This window comes from Podarcis muralis, chromosome 16 (genome assembly GCF_964188315.1).
Source record: "Podarcis muralis chromosome 16, rPodMur119.hap1.1, whole genome shotgun sequence".
Classification (NCBI taxonomy): Eukaryota; Metazoa; Chordata; class Lepidosauria; order Squamata; family Lacertidae; genus Podarcis; species Podarcis muralis.
Window position 1 is genome coordinate 5,604,358 of NC_135670.1, and position 17,064 is coordinate 5,621,421.

The following is a 17,064-nucleotide window of genomic DNA, read 5'->3' on the forward strand; positions in this document are numbered from 1 at the left end:
TAATAATAATAATTATTTATTTATTGCCCACCCACCTTGCTGGGTTTCCCCAGCCACTCTGGGTGGCTCCCAACAGAATATTAAAAACGCGATAAAACTACAAACATTAAAAGCTTCCTTAAATAGGGCTGCTTCTAAAAGTCGGATAGTTGTTTATTTCCTTGACATCTGATGGGAGGGCATTCCACAGGGCAGGCACCACTACCGAGAAGGCCCTTCTGCCTGGTTCCTTGTAACCTCATATCACGCAGTGAGGGAACCGCCAGAAGGCCCTCGGAGCTGGGCCTCCATGTCTGGGCTGAGTGAAGGGGGTGGAGACGCTCCTTTAGGTATACTGGGTTGAGGCCTTTTAGGGCTTGAAAGTCAGCACCAACACTCTGAATTGTGCTCAAAAACGTACTGGGAGCCAATGTAGGTCTTCCAGGACCGGCGTTATGTGGTCTTGGCAGCCACTCCCAGTCACCAGTCTAGCTGCCGCATTCTGGATTAGTTGCAGTTTCTGGGTCACCTTCAAAGGTAGCCCCATGGAGAGCGCATTGCAGTAGTCCAAGCAGGAGATAACCAGAGCATGCACCACTCTGGCAAGACAGTCCGTGGGCAGGGAGGGTCTCAGTCTGCGTACCAGATGGAGCTGGTAGACAGCTGCCCTGGACACAGAATTGACCTGCGCCTCCATGGACAGCTGTGAGTCCAAAATGACTTTATCTTCCTTCCAGTCTGAGTCTTCCAGGGATCTTTTTTAATCTCTGAAGGACACATGGCCCTACATCTCCCACTCCTTCATTCAGGTTGGCCTTTCTGGAGCTCATTCTAGCAAGCTGTACTGAACTCTTACAGATCTCTACTCTACAAAACTGCAGCAAAGGGGGAAACTTTCAGGGCATTACACCTATTATTATATTATATTATATTATATTATATTATATTATATTATATTATATTATATTATATTATATTATATTAATTTTCACACAGGAAAAAACGCTATAAATAAGTCAGAAATTTAATCGTTATAACAAATGAAAAAAATCGCTATGTAAAATCCTATAGAATTTTTTTTTGCTCTTCAGCGCCATCTGGTGCTGCATGTTTAATAACGCATTCAAAATACTGTTGTTGTTGTTTTACTATTGTAACTGAGTCCCAAGAAGCAATTTCTAAATGTCTTCAGGAATGGAAGGGAGAGCTACCCATAAATAAATAAAAAAATCAGTGGGAAAATCCAATATGTTAATGTAGCCAGAATTGGACCCAGTGTTTCCACCCCCTGGGGAAAAAAATACCCCAAAGGCAGCTGCAATACCCCAAAGGCAGCTGCAGTGTTTCCACCCCCTGGGGAAAAAAATGCCCCAAAGGCAGCTGCAAAGAGAAGAGTTTCCATTTTTTCTAGCTCAGTTCTTAATGTAAAATAGTGGTGGGAAACCATATTTTTGAGGGCTGCGTTCTCTTCTTGGAAACTTTCTGTTGACCACATGCCAGTGGTGGGCAGGGCAAAAGTGGGCAGAGCCGTGAATGTAGATTGTACCTTTGTACAGTAGACTAGTTTCTATCCACGCACCCACCCATCCACCATCCAGGCAAACAAGCAAGAGACATTGGACTCATCTACATTAGTCAAAAAGCAGTGTTTTGAATGCATTGTAAACATGAGACACCAGATGGCACTGTAGAGCAAAAAACTTTTCTATGCGATTTTACATAGTGGTTTCCCCCCCTTTTCATACAATGATTTTATTTATGACTTATTTATAGTGTGGTTTCAGACACACACACACACACACACACACACACACACACACACACACCATGTGTAGATCCACCCATTGTCAGAATTCAAGGACACATTCCAGCAAGGCAGATGTGAAGCATTCAAGGCAGATGTGAAGTTTTGCTGGTGGGGGATGTAGGGGCAGATGGTTTTAGGAGAGCAAGTATGGCTGGGGAGAGGGTGTGGCCTTAAGAGAGTCCTGAAACTTGTTAGGTGTAAAAGGCGAAAGTTTTATATAATCTGAGGAGAAGCCAGAGTAGGTTAAAGAATATTAGGAAATGATTTATAATGAGTTGAAAAGATTCCCAACAACATTCTCAAAAGACCAGAGGTCCTTCTGTTAGGAATAGTTCAGAATGAAGTTCCCAGGGGGTCAGAAAATATTTATATATATATTTATGTATGCAACAACAGTGACTTGAATTTTGTTAGCCCAAAGATGGAAAGTAAGGGAAGTCACAAGTAACGAAGACTGGCAACTTAAGATGATAGAATTTACAGAACTAGCAGGTTTGACATATAGAATAAGAGAGCAAGAAGTGTATTTATTTAAAGAGGAATGGAAAATCTTTGCTGAGTATTTGGAAAATAACTGTGTACAGCTGAAGACACTGGCAGCATTAAGATAAACTCAACAGTGTGATTAATATTTGAATGATGCAAATTGGAGAACTGACTAGAATGGTTACAGTAAAATATGCAGGAATGATAAGCAGGTTAAATGAACCATGGAGGAAGAAGGGGGAAGTCATTGGATATACGGTATTATGTAAAATGTTTGAGATGTATAATTTAAAAACTTAATAAAAACTATATTTTTTTTAAAAAAGTAGAGAATTGTTAGGAGTTTCCTCTTATTTTGCTTGCAGAGTTACACCTCGTAGAATTAACATTCAATTCTAATAAAATAACTTTGTAAGAAATTTTATTAGAATGGGGGGGGGGATACAGAGAGTACTATCGGATACCTTTTTAATCAAAACTGAAAAGTTATTCTAAATAAAAACATAAAGAAAAATTGGAGAGAACTGAAGGAGCCAGGAGAGATGGAAATTTTTTTTGGAAGTGCTTTTATTTTGTGCATGCATTCTTGTTCAAAGGATGAGGATAGTAACAGCAAATTAAGTCCACACAAAAGATCTCCAATAAATATCAGCACCAATCATATATCTCCAATAAATATCAGCTTTCAACTAAGCACAGCAAATGCTAACATTTCCCATGAGCGAGAATACGTTATTTCGTAAGGACTACAAAACCCATGCTTCTGTGTGTGGAGTAGCTTATGCACTATGAGTCCCAGTGGCATGCGGTGAAATTTTTCATGGGAGAGCAAAGCCAGCTTGCGAGTGTGATGGTGTGTGTGTGTGTTTGTGAGTGACGTCACATGTGTGACCATTGCACCTCTCTCCCTAAGGCAGGCAGAAGCTTATTGGGTTCTGGGAAGCAAACAGCAGGCCTCTGACAGGATGCTGGAACCCTGCTGCTTTCTTCCCAAAGTCGGGTGGATTTTGCGAAGGTGGTGGGAGGGCTCTTGGACCCTTTATGGGAGTAGCCTAGTCTCCCTAGTCCACTGACCGCATGCCACGGATGAGTCACATACTTCAGTGTGGCCTTCAGCAAATGTCTCAATCTTAGCAGGTAAAAGCCAAATCGAAAGGAGGAGGAGGAGGAGGAGTTTGGATTTGATATCCCACTTTATCAGTACCCGAAGGAGTCTCAAAGCGGCTAACATTCTCCTTTCCCTTCCTCCCCCACAACAAACACTCTGTGAGGTGAGTGGGGCTGAGAGACTTCCAAGAAGTGTGACTGGCCCAAGGTCACCCAGCAGCTGCATGTGGAGGAGCAGAGACACGAACCCGGTTCACCAGATTACGAGTCTACTGCTCTTAACCACTACACCACACTGGCTCTCAAAGGTCTTTCCACATTTCTGATAGACCGCTGGGCTTGAAAGCAGCCGAATTCTCCAGGAAGGTGGAACAAAATGATCAATTTCTTAAGACGCAGCTACATAGGTGCACTTGAATTTGGCCTTACACATTGGGAGCAAATGACTAATCATTACTAAGGAAGCACACAGAATATTGAATTTAAACTGATGGGAATTAACCACAAAGGTCTTCCTGCCTTAGAGGGCACAGGGGTGGTGGGGACCACAAAAAGGAAATAAAGGAACATTTCTAGACAGATGAAAAATGTCCTTGTGAGCCCGTTTGCCTTTATATTCATAGCTACTTCTTCAGAAGATGTGGTGGCGCTTGGCAGACTTGTTGTATCTGGCAGATCTCGGGCTCTCCAACCGGTGTGTAGGTCTGCTGAGGCGGCGGGCAGCATGTCTGGGCTGGAGGGCAGTACCGTTGGACAGGAGGGCAGTACTGTTGCACGGGAGGGCAATATTTTTGCTGAGGCGGGCAGCATTTTTGGACTGGAGGGCAGTACTTTTGGGCAGGAGGACAATATTTCTGCTGAGGTGGGCAGCATTTTTGTACAGGAGGGCAGTACTTTTGTACAGGAGGGCAGTACTTTTGGGCAGGAGGGCAGTACTTTTGAGCAGGAGGGCAGTACTTTTGGGCCGGAGGGCAATATTTCTGCTGAGGCGGGCAGTACTTTTGTACAGGAGGGCAGTATTTTTGGGCGGGAGGGCAATATTTCTTCTGAGGAGGGCAGTACTTTTGAGCAGGAGGGCAGTACTTTTGGGTTGGAGGGCAATATTTCTGCTGAGGAGGGCAGTACTTTTGTACAGGAGGACAGTACTTCTGAGCAGGAGGGCAATACTGTTGTGCAGGGGGACAGTATTGCTGCGATGATGTACCACAGCAGTCCACCGCAGAGCTGGAGCTCACAGAGTGACAGGGGTCATATGATGCTCCCGATGGAGGACACGATGGCTCGGAACACACTGATGCGCCATAGTCATCACAGGAATCTTGATCATCTCTATACTGTGGAGGATACATCTCCTGGGAGTATGGACTAGACCTGGAAAAACGTGCAAGAATTATTATTATTATTATCATCATTACAACTACTGCCACCGATCTGCTGTTGTTGGTCTTGGAAATATATCTTCACTATAAGTTTCAGAGCTGATTACAAAAGCAAATGAAACATTTAATACACAAGCTTTAAAGCACAGATTAAAATGCGTGTAGGCAACCTAAGGCCCGTGGGCTGGATGCGGCCCAATCACCTTCTCAATAGGGCCCAGGGACGGTCTGGGAATCAGCGTGTTTTTACATGAGTAGAATGTGTGCTTTTATTTAAAATGCATCTCTGGGTTATTTGTGGGGCATAGGAATTCGTTCATTTTCCCCCTTCAAAATATAGTCTGGCTCCTCACATGGTCTGAGGAATGGTGGACCAGCCCAAGGCTGCAAAAGGTTGCTGCCCCCCTGGATTATAACATCAAAACATAGAACACAAGAACAGCATTCACACACCCTCCAAGTGCTCCTATTTTCCAGGGACAGTCCTGGATTTAGAGAAGCCACCCCAGTTTCTGATTTGATCCCAGAATGTCCTGCTTTCCCGGCTTAGAACGTCCCTATTTTCATCAGAGAAATGTTGGAGGGTATGGAGTTATGTGACCCCCGCGTCATCTGAAGACAGCCATGCATAGGGAAGGTTTTCAATGTTTAATGCTTTATTATGTTTTTATATAGCTTGAAAGCTGCCCAGAGTGGCTGGGGCCACCCAGTCAGATAAAAAGGTAAAGGTAATGGATCCCTGACAGTTAAGTCCAGTCGTGAATGACTCTGGGGTTGTGGTGCTCATCTCGCTTTACAGGCCAAGGGAGCCGGTGTTTGTCCGCAGACAGTTTTTCCGAGTCATGTGGCCAGCATGACTAAGCCGCTTTTGGCAAAACCAGAGCAGCGTACAGAAACGCTGTTTACCTTCCCGCTGCAGTGGTACCTATTTAACTACTTGCACTGGCATGCTTTCAAACTGCTAGGTAGGCAGGAACTGGGACAGAGCAACGGGAGCTCATCCTGTCATGAGGATTCAAACCACTGACCTTCCGATCGGCAAGCCCAAGAGGCTCAGTGGTTTAGACCACATCACCACCCGTGGAGTATTAATAGTAAAATCATTGTTGTTATTATTATGGAACAGGATGTCCCTATTTTCATCAGAGAAATGTTGGAGGGTATGCATTCATGGTACAAAGGACTCCTGAAACTATTTTAAGCTACCATCTGAAGCTCAGCAAAGGATGGTTCCTCCCTGGTTCCTAACAGGAGGGTATTGGACCCACAGCACTGAAGGCACAACTCCTCACTGACGTGAGACATGCTTCTGATTTAAGCTATTTGTACTGGTATATGGCATAATTAAGTGGTGCACATCAAACTGAAAAAGCATGCAATGGATAAGATCAATCAAACTTATTAACAAAAGCAGAAAATGTCCTTAGAACACTTGCTGAGATCGGAAAGTCTTTTTCCAAGAGCACTACAATTTAAAGAAATTTAAAGAAATTGGAAAAAGACTTTCCAACACTTATTGGGGGAAATGGCTCTGCACCCTTTTTCATCTGATCCATCTGTTAATACATTGTTCCACCCAGTGCTTTTTTTCTAAATAAATGTTTAGGGGTACTAGAGCCAATGTGGTGTAGTGGTTAAGAGCGGTGGACTCGTAATCTGGTGAACCGGGTTCGCTTCCCCGCTCCTTCACTTGCAGCTGCTGGGTGACCTTGGGCCAGTCACACTTCTTTGAAGTCTCTCAGCCCCACTCACCTCACAGAGTGTTTGTTGTGGGGGAGGAAGGGAAAGGAGAATGTTAGCCGCTTTGAGACTCCTTAGGGTAGTGATAAAGCGGGATATCAAATCCAAACTCTCTCTCTCTCTCTCTCTCTCTCTCTCTCTCTCTCTCTCTCTCTCTCTCGTTTTGACTCAAGAAAATCACCATTTTATAGTTCAAATCGGGAAAAGTAAATACAGTAAATGGACAAAAGTACAAAGAGTCACAAAATGTTTAGGGGCATGCGTACCCCTGTGTCCCCCAAGAAAAAAAAAGCATTGGTTCCACCAACAGAGTGAAGGATTCAGGAGCAAAGTTCTTGCTTTATATCAAGAGTGGGGTACCTCAGGCCCCGAGTGGAGGGAATGCAGCCCTCCAAAGTCAGAGGTTTCTACAGTGGTGCCTCGCAAGACGAAAAACTCGCTAGACGAAAGGGTTTTCCGTTTTTTGAGTCGTTCCGCAAGACGAATTTCCCTATGGGCTTGCTTTGCAAGACGAAACGTCTTGCGAGTTCTTGTGAGTTTGTTTCCTTTTTCTTAAAGCCGCTAATAGCCGCTAAGCTGTTAATAGCCACTAAGCCGCTAAGCCGCTAATAGCCGTGCTTCGCAAGATGAAAAAACCGCAAGACGAAGAGACTCGCGGAACGGATTAATTTCATCTTGCGAGGCACCACTGTACACAGAAGCACACATACCCATGTCTCCATCCTTCATCTAGGCAAGCAAGAAGCATTTTTCAGCCCGAAGGCAAGTTCAAGCTTAGGAACACTACTCAGCAAAGGCATACAGGAGAGCTGCTGAGTTGGGTGTGGGTGGGTGGTCCAGAGAGGGTTTCGAGGGCCACACAGAGAAACCTGGAAGGCCACTTCTTCCTCCTCTGGGCCTGATGTTCCCCATTCTTAATGGAAAGGAAGATCTTTTCCCCTGGATCCTTCATCTTTTCGGCGGAATAGTCTAAAATCAACCATCTGGAGCGGTTGGAACAGGTTGGGATACAGAGTTTCCCATTAAGCATCTGAACAAATTGCTCCCACAGTAATAAACTGGTCCATTATTATATTGTTGCACAAACTATTAATAGGAAGGAGTGGAGGACGCACCATGCTCAGCAAATTCCTTCAGAGAATACCGTATTGGCCCGAATATAAGCTGCACTTCAACTTTTCACGGTCGGAATTTGGAAAAAAAAAGTGTGGCTTATATTCGGGCCAATTCGGTATATTCGGCCCAAAATGTATCCATCTGGCTCAAGCAATGGAGTCAAAACTAGTGCTGAGTGAAGCTCTGAGTTTATTCTGGGTTTCTCATGTCCCCCAGTTTATGTTCAGTTCTGCAATTTGCACATCAGTTTGCAATTAAGATTATGATTGCTAGGCCTCATGAAAATTCATCTGAATGTTATTGCAAACACAGGGTGCTGTTTCGCCAGGGCATTCCCTGCAAGGAACATGCTGGCAAAGCAGAGTCTTGCAGCCCACAAGATTGAATCTTGTGGTCACCAGCCAGATTCCTTTCATACTTTGGCCATATTGTTGCTATTGCCATCATTATTATATTTATTTAAGGCATTTGTACCCTGCTCTTCAGCCAAAAGTGTTCACAGAGCAGTTTACATACAATCAAAACAAGATTACCATCTAAACAAAAATTAAAAATAAAACACATCACACAAGGGAAATGGGACTGGGAGGGAAGAGGAAAACAAAACTCAGAAACCAGTTTCTAAACAGTTGCTTCTATAATGACCAAATGCCGGCACAGTTCAGGGGCAGGAGCTGGGCCTCCAGCAAAGCTGATTAAATGAGCCTTGCTTCCTATCTCTTCCACTGAGGCAGCCTAAAGGAATGTCTGTCCCCAGGTGATAGCTGAGATGAGAGGAGAAGGCCTGTTGGATCTGGCCTGTCACAGCAGAACTAATGGGGTGAGCTTTGCTTCCCAGTTCTCCCACAGCACAGCCCTACCAATTCCATTTCATAAGATTCAGAACACCAACACTCTTCACTCCATGCCACCCAACGAATGGCACATTGGAAAAAAGGAATTTCAACCCAGGTCTCTCCTTGGCTGGAACCCTCCAACCATCTCAGGGAGCCTGTTCCCTTAAACCATGTAGTCCTTACCTAGCAAGATGGCTTATACAGTGGTACCTCGGGTTCAGAACTTAATCTGTTCTGGAGGTCCGTTCTTAACCTGAAACTGTTCTTAACCTGAGGTGCCACTTTAGCTAATGGGGCCTCACGCTGCCGCCACCAAATGATTTCTGTTCTCAACCTGAAGCAAAGTTCTTAACCTGAGGTACTATTTCTGGGTTAGCAGAGCCTGAAATCTGAAGCGTCTGTAACCTGAAGCGTCTGTAACCTGAGGTACTACTGTACTCAGTGCTATTTTACTAGAAAAAGAGGTGCCAGAGCTCTCAATGAATGAAGTTCTCTTATACAGTGGTACCTCAGGTTACAGACGCTTCAGGTTACAGACGCTTCAGGTTACAGTCTCCACTAACCCAGAAATAGTACCTCAGGTTAAGAACTTTGCTTCAGGTTGAGAACAGAAATCACACAACGGAGGCGCAGCGGCAGTGGGAGGCCCCATTAGCTAAAGTGGTACCTCAGGTTAAGAACAGTTTCAGGTTAAGAATGGACCTCCAGAACGAATTAAGTTCTTAGCCCAAGGTAAGGCAATGGTACCCACCTGAGAGTGGCAGGAACTGAGTTCTGGTGAGTTCCTTCTGAAAAAAGTTCTGCTTATACTGAGTCAAACCTTTGGTCTACCTATCTAGCTAAGGATTGCCCACACTGGCTGGCAGAGGCTCTCTAGAATTTGTAAATCATTCTTAGATGCTTTTAACTGAACATGTCAAGGGACCGGACCTGGGACCTTCCACATGAAAATCTCTAGAGCTGAGTCCTAAAATAAGATTCCAGTCCTCATGCATTCTAAGGGAAGGCCTGATTTAAATAGGAATATAGGAAGTTGCCTTACACCAGTGAGTGGCTGTGGGTCATCAGGCTTGGGGACAGAAGTTTTCCACAGACTTTCCTGAAAGCACTGGGGATTCAACCTAGGAGCTTCTGAGGGAAGAGCTGGTGCTCTGTCACTGAATTGTGGCTTTTTCTCATTGGGAGTCCTCAGTAACAAATTCAAATTAATTCCCCATTTGTCAAAGGGAGCAGAAGGTTAAGCTGTGCTCAGCCACAATTAGGTGACATCATGGCTTCACTCACCTGAAGCCACAAATCCCTTAAACCACAACTTAAACCAAATCCCTTAAACCACAAAGCCGTTATGGGTTGTCGGGGATTGGTTGGATGACAAAGAGTGGCGGGAGGCCCAGCTGAGGAACTCCTTAGGGAAGCCGAAGAAGAAGAAGAAGAAGAAGAGGAGGAGGAGGAAGAAGGAGGAGAAGGAGAGGAGGAAGAAGAAGAAGAAGAAGAAGAAGAAGAAGAAGAAGAAGAAGAAGAAGAAGAAGAAGAAGAAGAAGAAGACTCAGACCCAGGGGAGTGGTGGTGGGACCCAGAAGACAGATCAGAGGAGGGAGGAACCTAGGAGGTGGAAGACACAGAAGGCTTGAGTGAAGTGAAGAGTGAAGAAAGCAGGGAGTTCTCCAAGGACAGGGCTGGGTGCAGAAGGACCCACTCTGAGTGCAGGGTCTCAAGGAGAGGACAGGGAGAGGTTAGACGCTGCCTGGTCCCCCTGTCTTGAACTCCCCTTCCCCTTTGACTCTGAGGTCATGTAGAGCATTACATGTAGCTAAACAGAAAGTTAGAAAAGTCCAAGGAAGGGGCCCTTCCTCCCTCAGAGTTTCTGTCTGCATGGAAGACGTCTGGAAGAGGAGGGGTAGCAGGAGGGGAGATGCCATGAGCCAGTCTTGCAACATCTTCACGGAGGCAGCCATGCCAGAGCAATACTAATTTCCTAAATAAAACAGCTGACTTTACTTCGAAGCTCTGACACTCCCTTCTGACCCATTGATGAAGCTGCTCCCTTGACAGCCCCCTGACAAGGGTTGGCAGCAGCCAACGGCATCTCTGGGCATCTGCTAGAGCCCTATCTCCCCATCTGTCCTGCATGCTGAGGCTCCTAGCTTCAGTCCCTGGCATCTCCAGATAGAACTGGGTGAGAGCTGTGCCTCGTGAAGAGCCACTGCCAGTCTGTGTAGGCAATACTGAGATAGATGGAGGCAATGATCCAACTTGCTACAAAGTAGCAAACTTCCTATGGTTCCGTGCTGGGAGAATGGCTGATGCTGCCCACCACCTCTTGTGAAGACTTCCAGGCAACACTGCTGCCTTCAGCTGTGGAAACAGAGCATGGTGATCATGGCTGATAGCCATCAATAGCCCTTCCTCCATCAATTTGTCTAATCCTCTTCCAAAGTCATCTCGGTTTGGGGCCATCACTGCCTCCTGTGGGAGTAAGTTCCATAGTTCAACCACACACTCCATCGTTCCTTGAATCTAACAAAGCACTTGGTTGACTACATCCCAGGTGTCTTTTTAAAAAGTATTCCACCCATGGATGTCAATGACATAGCCTTGAATCTGACTTACCCAATAGCCTGGTAATCGTCTGTGGAGAAGACCTGCAGTTATGATAGTGAACAGTGCCAAGACGATGGCCTTTTATCTGGTTCTGGAATCACCCTCTTATGATTGGGCTCTTCATTTCCTGCATCACTTCTGAAGGAGAGAAGACAAGATGAATTCAGAATCGCCTGGTCACCCTTCTGGACGCATGGCTTTTGACTTCGTCACCTTCATTTTTCTCTTATGCCTTGCCAGCTTGCATGTTGATCAGCTGGAGGCTATTAGGACATCTTCCCACCTACCAATAAGAGATGAGAAGGAACAGGGATGATGTAAGAAGCACGCCTAAGGGTGTGGCAGAGATGTGATTAGGCGAAAAAGACTTCTGGTTCTCAGTCTTGTGACAGGGCAGCAGAACAATAGGAAATCATGGATAATGCTGATCGGAACGCATTGTGAATGCAGCTACAATGGACTTATTGCTGGACATGGTCATGCTCACAAGGCTGGCACATGCCATATTGCAGATCACATGCCATGTGGATGTTCTACAAGAGCAGAAGACATCTCCTAGTATATCGAGAACCACTCCATGTTCCAGAAAATAGTCTATGGGTTCCAGAATGGGGGAATTGTGACACCCATCCTGAGACTCTCTAGTGCCATGATTCCCAATGTGGGACACATGCCCCCACAGGGGGGCAATTTGATTTTTAAGGGGGGCAATTCGAGAATGAGTTAATGGCCTTTTAGGCTTCCTCCACATGAATAGGAGTTCACTTTTTGAATAATAAGAATTATATGTCATGCGGGGCATCAGGATTTTAGAGATACTTAGGTGGGGCATTGTGCTGGGCCCAGGGGTAACCCATGAAACACGGTCCAGGGTCCAGAACCGGTCCAGAATTTGAAGGTTCCACTGGGAGTCAGTCTGACAGGGCCAAGGCAGGAAACCAGGCAGGAAACCAGGCAAGGACAGGTACAGGATCTCAGGCAGGATCTAGCATACAGCAATGTTGCTCCCACAACCTGGGGCAGGGTACGACAGCCTTCTGTCTTTGTCGGGGTAATGGCCGGTCCTGATCCCCCAGCGACTGACCTCCCTGTTTTGCCCGAAGGCGAGCACTCCTCCTTCGAGTACTCAGGTCTCTCCTTCTCTCAGACCTCAGTCTCTGAAGCTCGGGAGACGTCAGTGGGTTACTAGACCCAGAGGCCGCCTCAGCCTCCCCTGACCCAACCGGTAGCGGAGCAGCTGTAAGTGATGGCCCAGCTGGAGGCAACGAGGTCATCCCCGCATCTGGAGCCAGGGCAGGCTCAGGCCCCTGACTCGGCCCAGCTGGTATTTGTTGCAGGGGAACCTGTGCAGACTGGGGCTCTTCAGGATCAGGCCCCAGACTTGATTCAGATGATGCCTGAGGGAAAGGATCCAGTGCAGACTGAGATTCCTCTGGTTCCGAGTCTGGGAACCAGTGCTCTAGTGGGTGCCACTCACATTCCACAGGGATGGACAATTCAGGACAAATTGGTTAAATCATGGAGTTCTCTCCAATGAGATGTTGGATGGCCACCAACTTGGATGACTTTAAAAGAGGATTAGACAAAGTCATGGAGGATAAAGTGATTGATAGTCGATAGCCATGATGGCTATGTTGCTTCGAATACCAGTTTTGAGGAATGAGAAGTGGGGAGCGTGCTTTTGAGCTCAGGTCATTCTTGTGAGCTTCTCCTAGACATCTGGTTACCCACTGTGGGGAAGAGGATGCTGGGCCATTAGCCTGTTCCAGTAGGCAACCTCTTGTATTCTTTTGTTACACCCCTTAACTCACAAACGTGAACCCACTTTGTCTACCAACTCCTCCTCCTTTCTGCTTTCCTCACCATCAACAACCCCATCTTCCCCAGGCCTTGTGTGCTGAGCAGTTGTGTGTTCATGAGCCAACAGCATGTAAGCCAATTGCTCTGGAAAGCTCATTTCAGCCAGTGGAGATGCAGAGCTCTCACTGCCAACAGCTATGGTGGTTTCAAACACCTGTTTCCTCCAAGCATGCCTTCCTTTTTTCATCTTTGTCAAGATTATTAGATTTGGGGGTGGAAAACTGAGAAGCTTCTAGTTCTTCTTTTGCAAAATTTTCATCTCTGTTGTCTGAACCATTTATATAATGTTTGAAAAGATGCAGTTGTCATGTCATTCTTGTGTTATCCGCAATGAGGCTGTGGTGGTAAAGGCTCCTTGTATTTTTCTGAATGCAATTCAGAGTGTTGGTGCTGACCTTTAAAGCCCTAACCGGCTTCAGCCCCGTATACCTGAAGAAGCGTCTCTACCCATATCGTTCAGCCCAGACACCGAGGTCCACTTCTGAAGGTCTTCTAGAGCAGTGTTTCCCAACCTTGGGCCTCCAGCTGTTCTTGAACTACAATTCCCATCATCCCTGACCACTGGTCTTGCTAGCTAGGGATGATGGGAGTTGTAGTCCAAAAACAGCTAGAGGCCCAAGGTTGGGAAACACTGTTCTAGAGCATGGGTAGGCAAACTAAGGCCCAGGGGCTGGATCCGGCCCAATCGCCTTCTAAAGAGAGAGCCAGTGTGGTGTAGTGGTTAAGAGCGGTAGTCTCGTAATCTGGGGAACCGGGTTCGCTTCCCCGCTCCTCCACATGTAGCTGCTGGGTGACCTTGGGCCAGTAACACTTCTTTGAAGTCTCTCAGCCCCACTCACCTCACAGAGTGTTTGTTGTGGGGGAGGAAGGGAAAGGAGAATGTTAGCCGCTTTGAGACTCCTTAAAGGGAGTGAAAGGCGGGATATCAAATCCAAACTCTTCCTCTTCTTCTTCTAAATCTGGCCTGTGGATGGTCTGGGAATTGGCATGTTTTTACATGAGTAGAATGTGTCCTTTTATTTTAAATGCATCCTTGGATAATTTGTGGAGCATAGGAATTTGTTCATTTCCCCCCCAAAATATAGTCTGGCTCCCCACAAGGTCTGAGGGACAGTGGACTGGCCCCCTGCTGAAAAAGTTTGCTGACCCCTCTTCTAGAGGTTCCCTCACAGCGAGGTGAGGTTACAGGGAACCAGGCAGAGGGCCTTCTCAGCAGTGGTGCCCTCCCTGTGGAATGCCCTCCCATCAGATGTCAAGGAGATAAATAACTATACAACTTTTAGAAGACATCTGAAGGCAGCCCTGTTTAGGGAAGTTTTTTAATGACTGATGTATTAATGTACTTTTAATCTCCTGTTGGAAGCCGCCCAGAGTGGCTGGGGCAACCCAGTCATATGGACAGGGTATAAATAATAAAATCACCGCACTGAACTACGAGTCCCATCATCCCTGCCCATTGGCTATACTTCTCACCACTTGTGCTAAGGGTTGAAAGACTGGAAGAGTGTAATGTTTATGTTTTGTTTGCCAAACAGGAGGCGTATATGACACCGAGAGGAGGAGAACAGGGGGAAAAAATGAAGAAGAATTAGCTGAGACCGCAGAAGAGAAGGTGAGAGCTCAGAGGCGTGATTTCAAGGATTGTGGCTTAACGCCTGACATCGCAGCAAGCTGACTCATGTGAATTAGGGTTAATTATAGAGCACTTTGTTGTATAAGCTCTGGAATCCTCCTTTGCATAAAGAGAAAGGTGATCCTCAGGATTTTGAACACGATGCCTGCTTAAATCGCTTAGCAAGAAGATGCTCTGCGTAGTCTGTCATTACTGGGTAGCACGGCAGGAATGCAGAATGTGATAAGACAAATAAGCATAAGAAGTGCCTTCCTGGGTCCAGATCTCCCAGTATCCTGCTTCCAACAGGGGACTGACAGAGAGCTTCAGGAAGCACACACCCAAGGCATGGAGACGATCACCCTTCCTTGTTGTTTTGCCCCAGGCACCCTGCCCTGTGTGTTCGTGTCTGGCAACTGCATTCCTTGAATAAACCACTGCTCATGATACTGCCTATGCTTAGTTTGCAGTACAAACCACATAATGGTTCTGTGGTTTCAAAGTCTGTTCTTCTCTGGTTCATCTCATTTTCTTTTATTGTCCTTTGCTTTGATAGAATGTGACAACGGAGTGATAGTTAGACCACTCTGAGAACTGCAGCTATTTGGGCAGAACTGGGGTCTCTAACTCATGCCACCCTTAACACTTCTCAGTAGAATTCTCTTTCGCCTGCCCATGTTTAATGTGACAACATTTCTCCTCTTCATGTATTGCCTTATACCTCTCTCCCAATATGCTTTATACTTACTTAAGTTTTCCATAAAAACATCCAGGTGACTGTTGCCTCACTCTTTCCTTCAGAATGTTTACTGTAACTGGAAACCAGAGGCCTTTCTCCTGGGCATAGTCGGCCAATTGGTGCCAAAGAAGGATAGAACTTTCTTTATGTATGCAACAACAGCAGCAAGAATACTGATCGCAAAGTATTGGAAGACACAAGATCTACCCATCCTGGAAGAATGGCAGATGAAGGTGATGGACTACATGGAACTGGCAGAAATGACCGGCAGAATCTGAGACCAGGGAGAAGAGTCGGTGGAAGAAGATTGGAAGAAATTTAAAGACTATTTGCAGAAATACTGTAAAATTGATGAATGTTAAAATGATGTTGGATTGAAAATAAGCGGTATTGGTAATAAGATTAACAAGAATATGCAAATACGGATTGATAATGGATGAAAATATATAGTTATAATAGGTTAAGATATTGAGTAAAGATAAATGAAAGAGGGTAAGGATTTGCTGAAATGATCTTCTAAACGGGAATGCAAAAAAGGGAGGTGTGAGGAGGTCAAGGAAATAAGGAAATGAGCTTAAAGATATCAAAAAATGGATTTATCTTTTAATTTTTTTTCTCTTTCTAGTTATTAGTTTTTTCTTTGTATTTTGTATCTTTTTTATTCCTCTTTTCTATGTGTGTTCTTTAGTTTGCTAATTTTTGTTTTAATTTTCTCTATTCTGTAAACTTATGTTTTTTGTAAAACTTTAATAAATATTTCTCAGAATGTTTACTGTAACTGTAATACGATATATTAGCATTGTTGTCCTTCAAAAGTTTTAAGTACTTAAATGTATGGTGTATATGGTTGCAAGACCTCCAGGTTGGATCTCCAGGCGGCAGTTCGAGGGCTTGAAACTCCAGGTGAGTGTGAGAGTGCCTTTGATAATAATAAATGGATAAAACAAAATAAAACAATAAAACAATGAGTAAGAAGACTGTGTATGCGGCTTGCAAGATTCAGCCCAGAAGGAGCTGGCTGCAAGTTATAGCAGGGTGTGTGTGTGTGTGTGTGTGCCTTCTTCTGTTCCCCTCTTCCAATTAACCTCCGTCTCCAAGGCCTGCCCCTGTGACATCACCAGAGGGAGCCCCTGGGTCTTAGTTTGGGGCCCTGAAATCTCAGAGTCTGGCATGCTCCTCAAATGGCACCCCTAATGGTTTACCAACCCTAATGTACCGTTAAATGTACCATAATTAGGGTCGCCACATTCCCAAAGGTAAAAATCTGGACAAAGCTGTTGGATTTTTACAGCATTTTTCTTTTTAAAAATCGGCCTCGTTGCCATAAGTCCAGGTTTTCCATAATATGGTTGCTTTCTAGTGGTTTGAGAGAGGGAAGAATAGGAAACTGCCCAGAAAGGTCTGCGCAGACCTATTCAATTCAAGGTTGAGATCAGGATGAAAATGCAAGCAAAGGATGGAGGAGGGTGACCTTTTTATACAGCTCAGAGATTAAATTTCCCGGAAACGAGAAAGAACGTCCATGCTTTTCAGGACTGACTACTTCACTGCCTTCGTGGGTGTTCCATCGTGACACTCCAGTGACAGATTTTTGGCCTGCAGGGAAACAGTTTTGCAACCCAATCCCCATTCCTCACAAACAACTCAAAGAGGTGGAAAATAAAACATCAAATAGGTATGCTTTATTATGTTCATTAAACCGTGGAAAATTATGTGCAGAGCATTTAGCATGCTGGAGTTTCCCACACTTCTTCCTGCCAATGAATTTCAGTGGGTTCATTCTGAACAGGAGTAACATTGAA

The 17,064-nt window shown here is 45.3% G+C and overlaps 1 protein-coding gene across 1 annotated transcript; it reads right to left on the reverse strand.

Moving 5' to 3' along the window:
• Positions 1-4,002: 4,002 nt before the first annotated feature.
• Positions 4,003-4,728, reverse strand: LOC114586936 (uncharacterized). Its single transcript, XM_028710802.2, has one exon. It carries the CDS (start codon positions 4,726-4,728, stop codon positions 4,003-4,005), a length of 726 nt encoding a protein of 241 aa, XP_028566635.2.
• Between the last annotated feature and the right edge of the window lie 12,336 nt (positions 4,729-17,064).

Bases quoted from the DNA above. Each gene is read 5' to 3' on its own strand.
- LOC114586936 (XM_028710802.2), bottom strand. From the start codon at position 4,728: ATGTATCCTCCACAGTATAGAGATGATCAAGATTCCTGTGATGACTAT.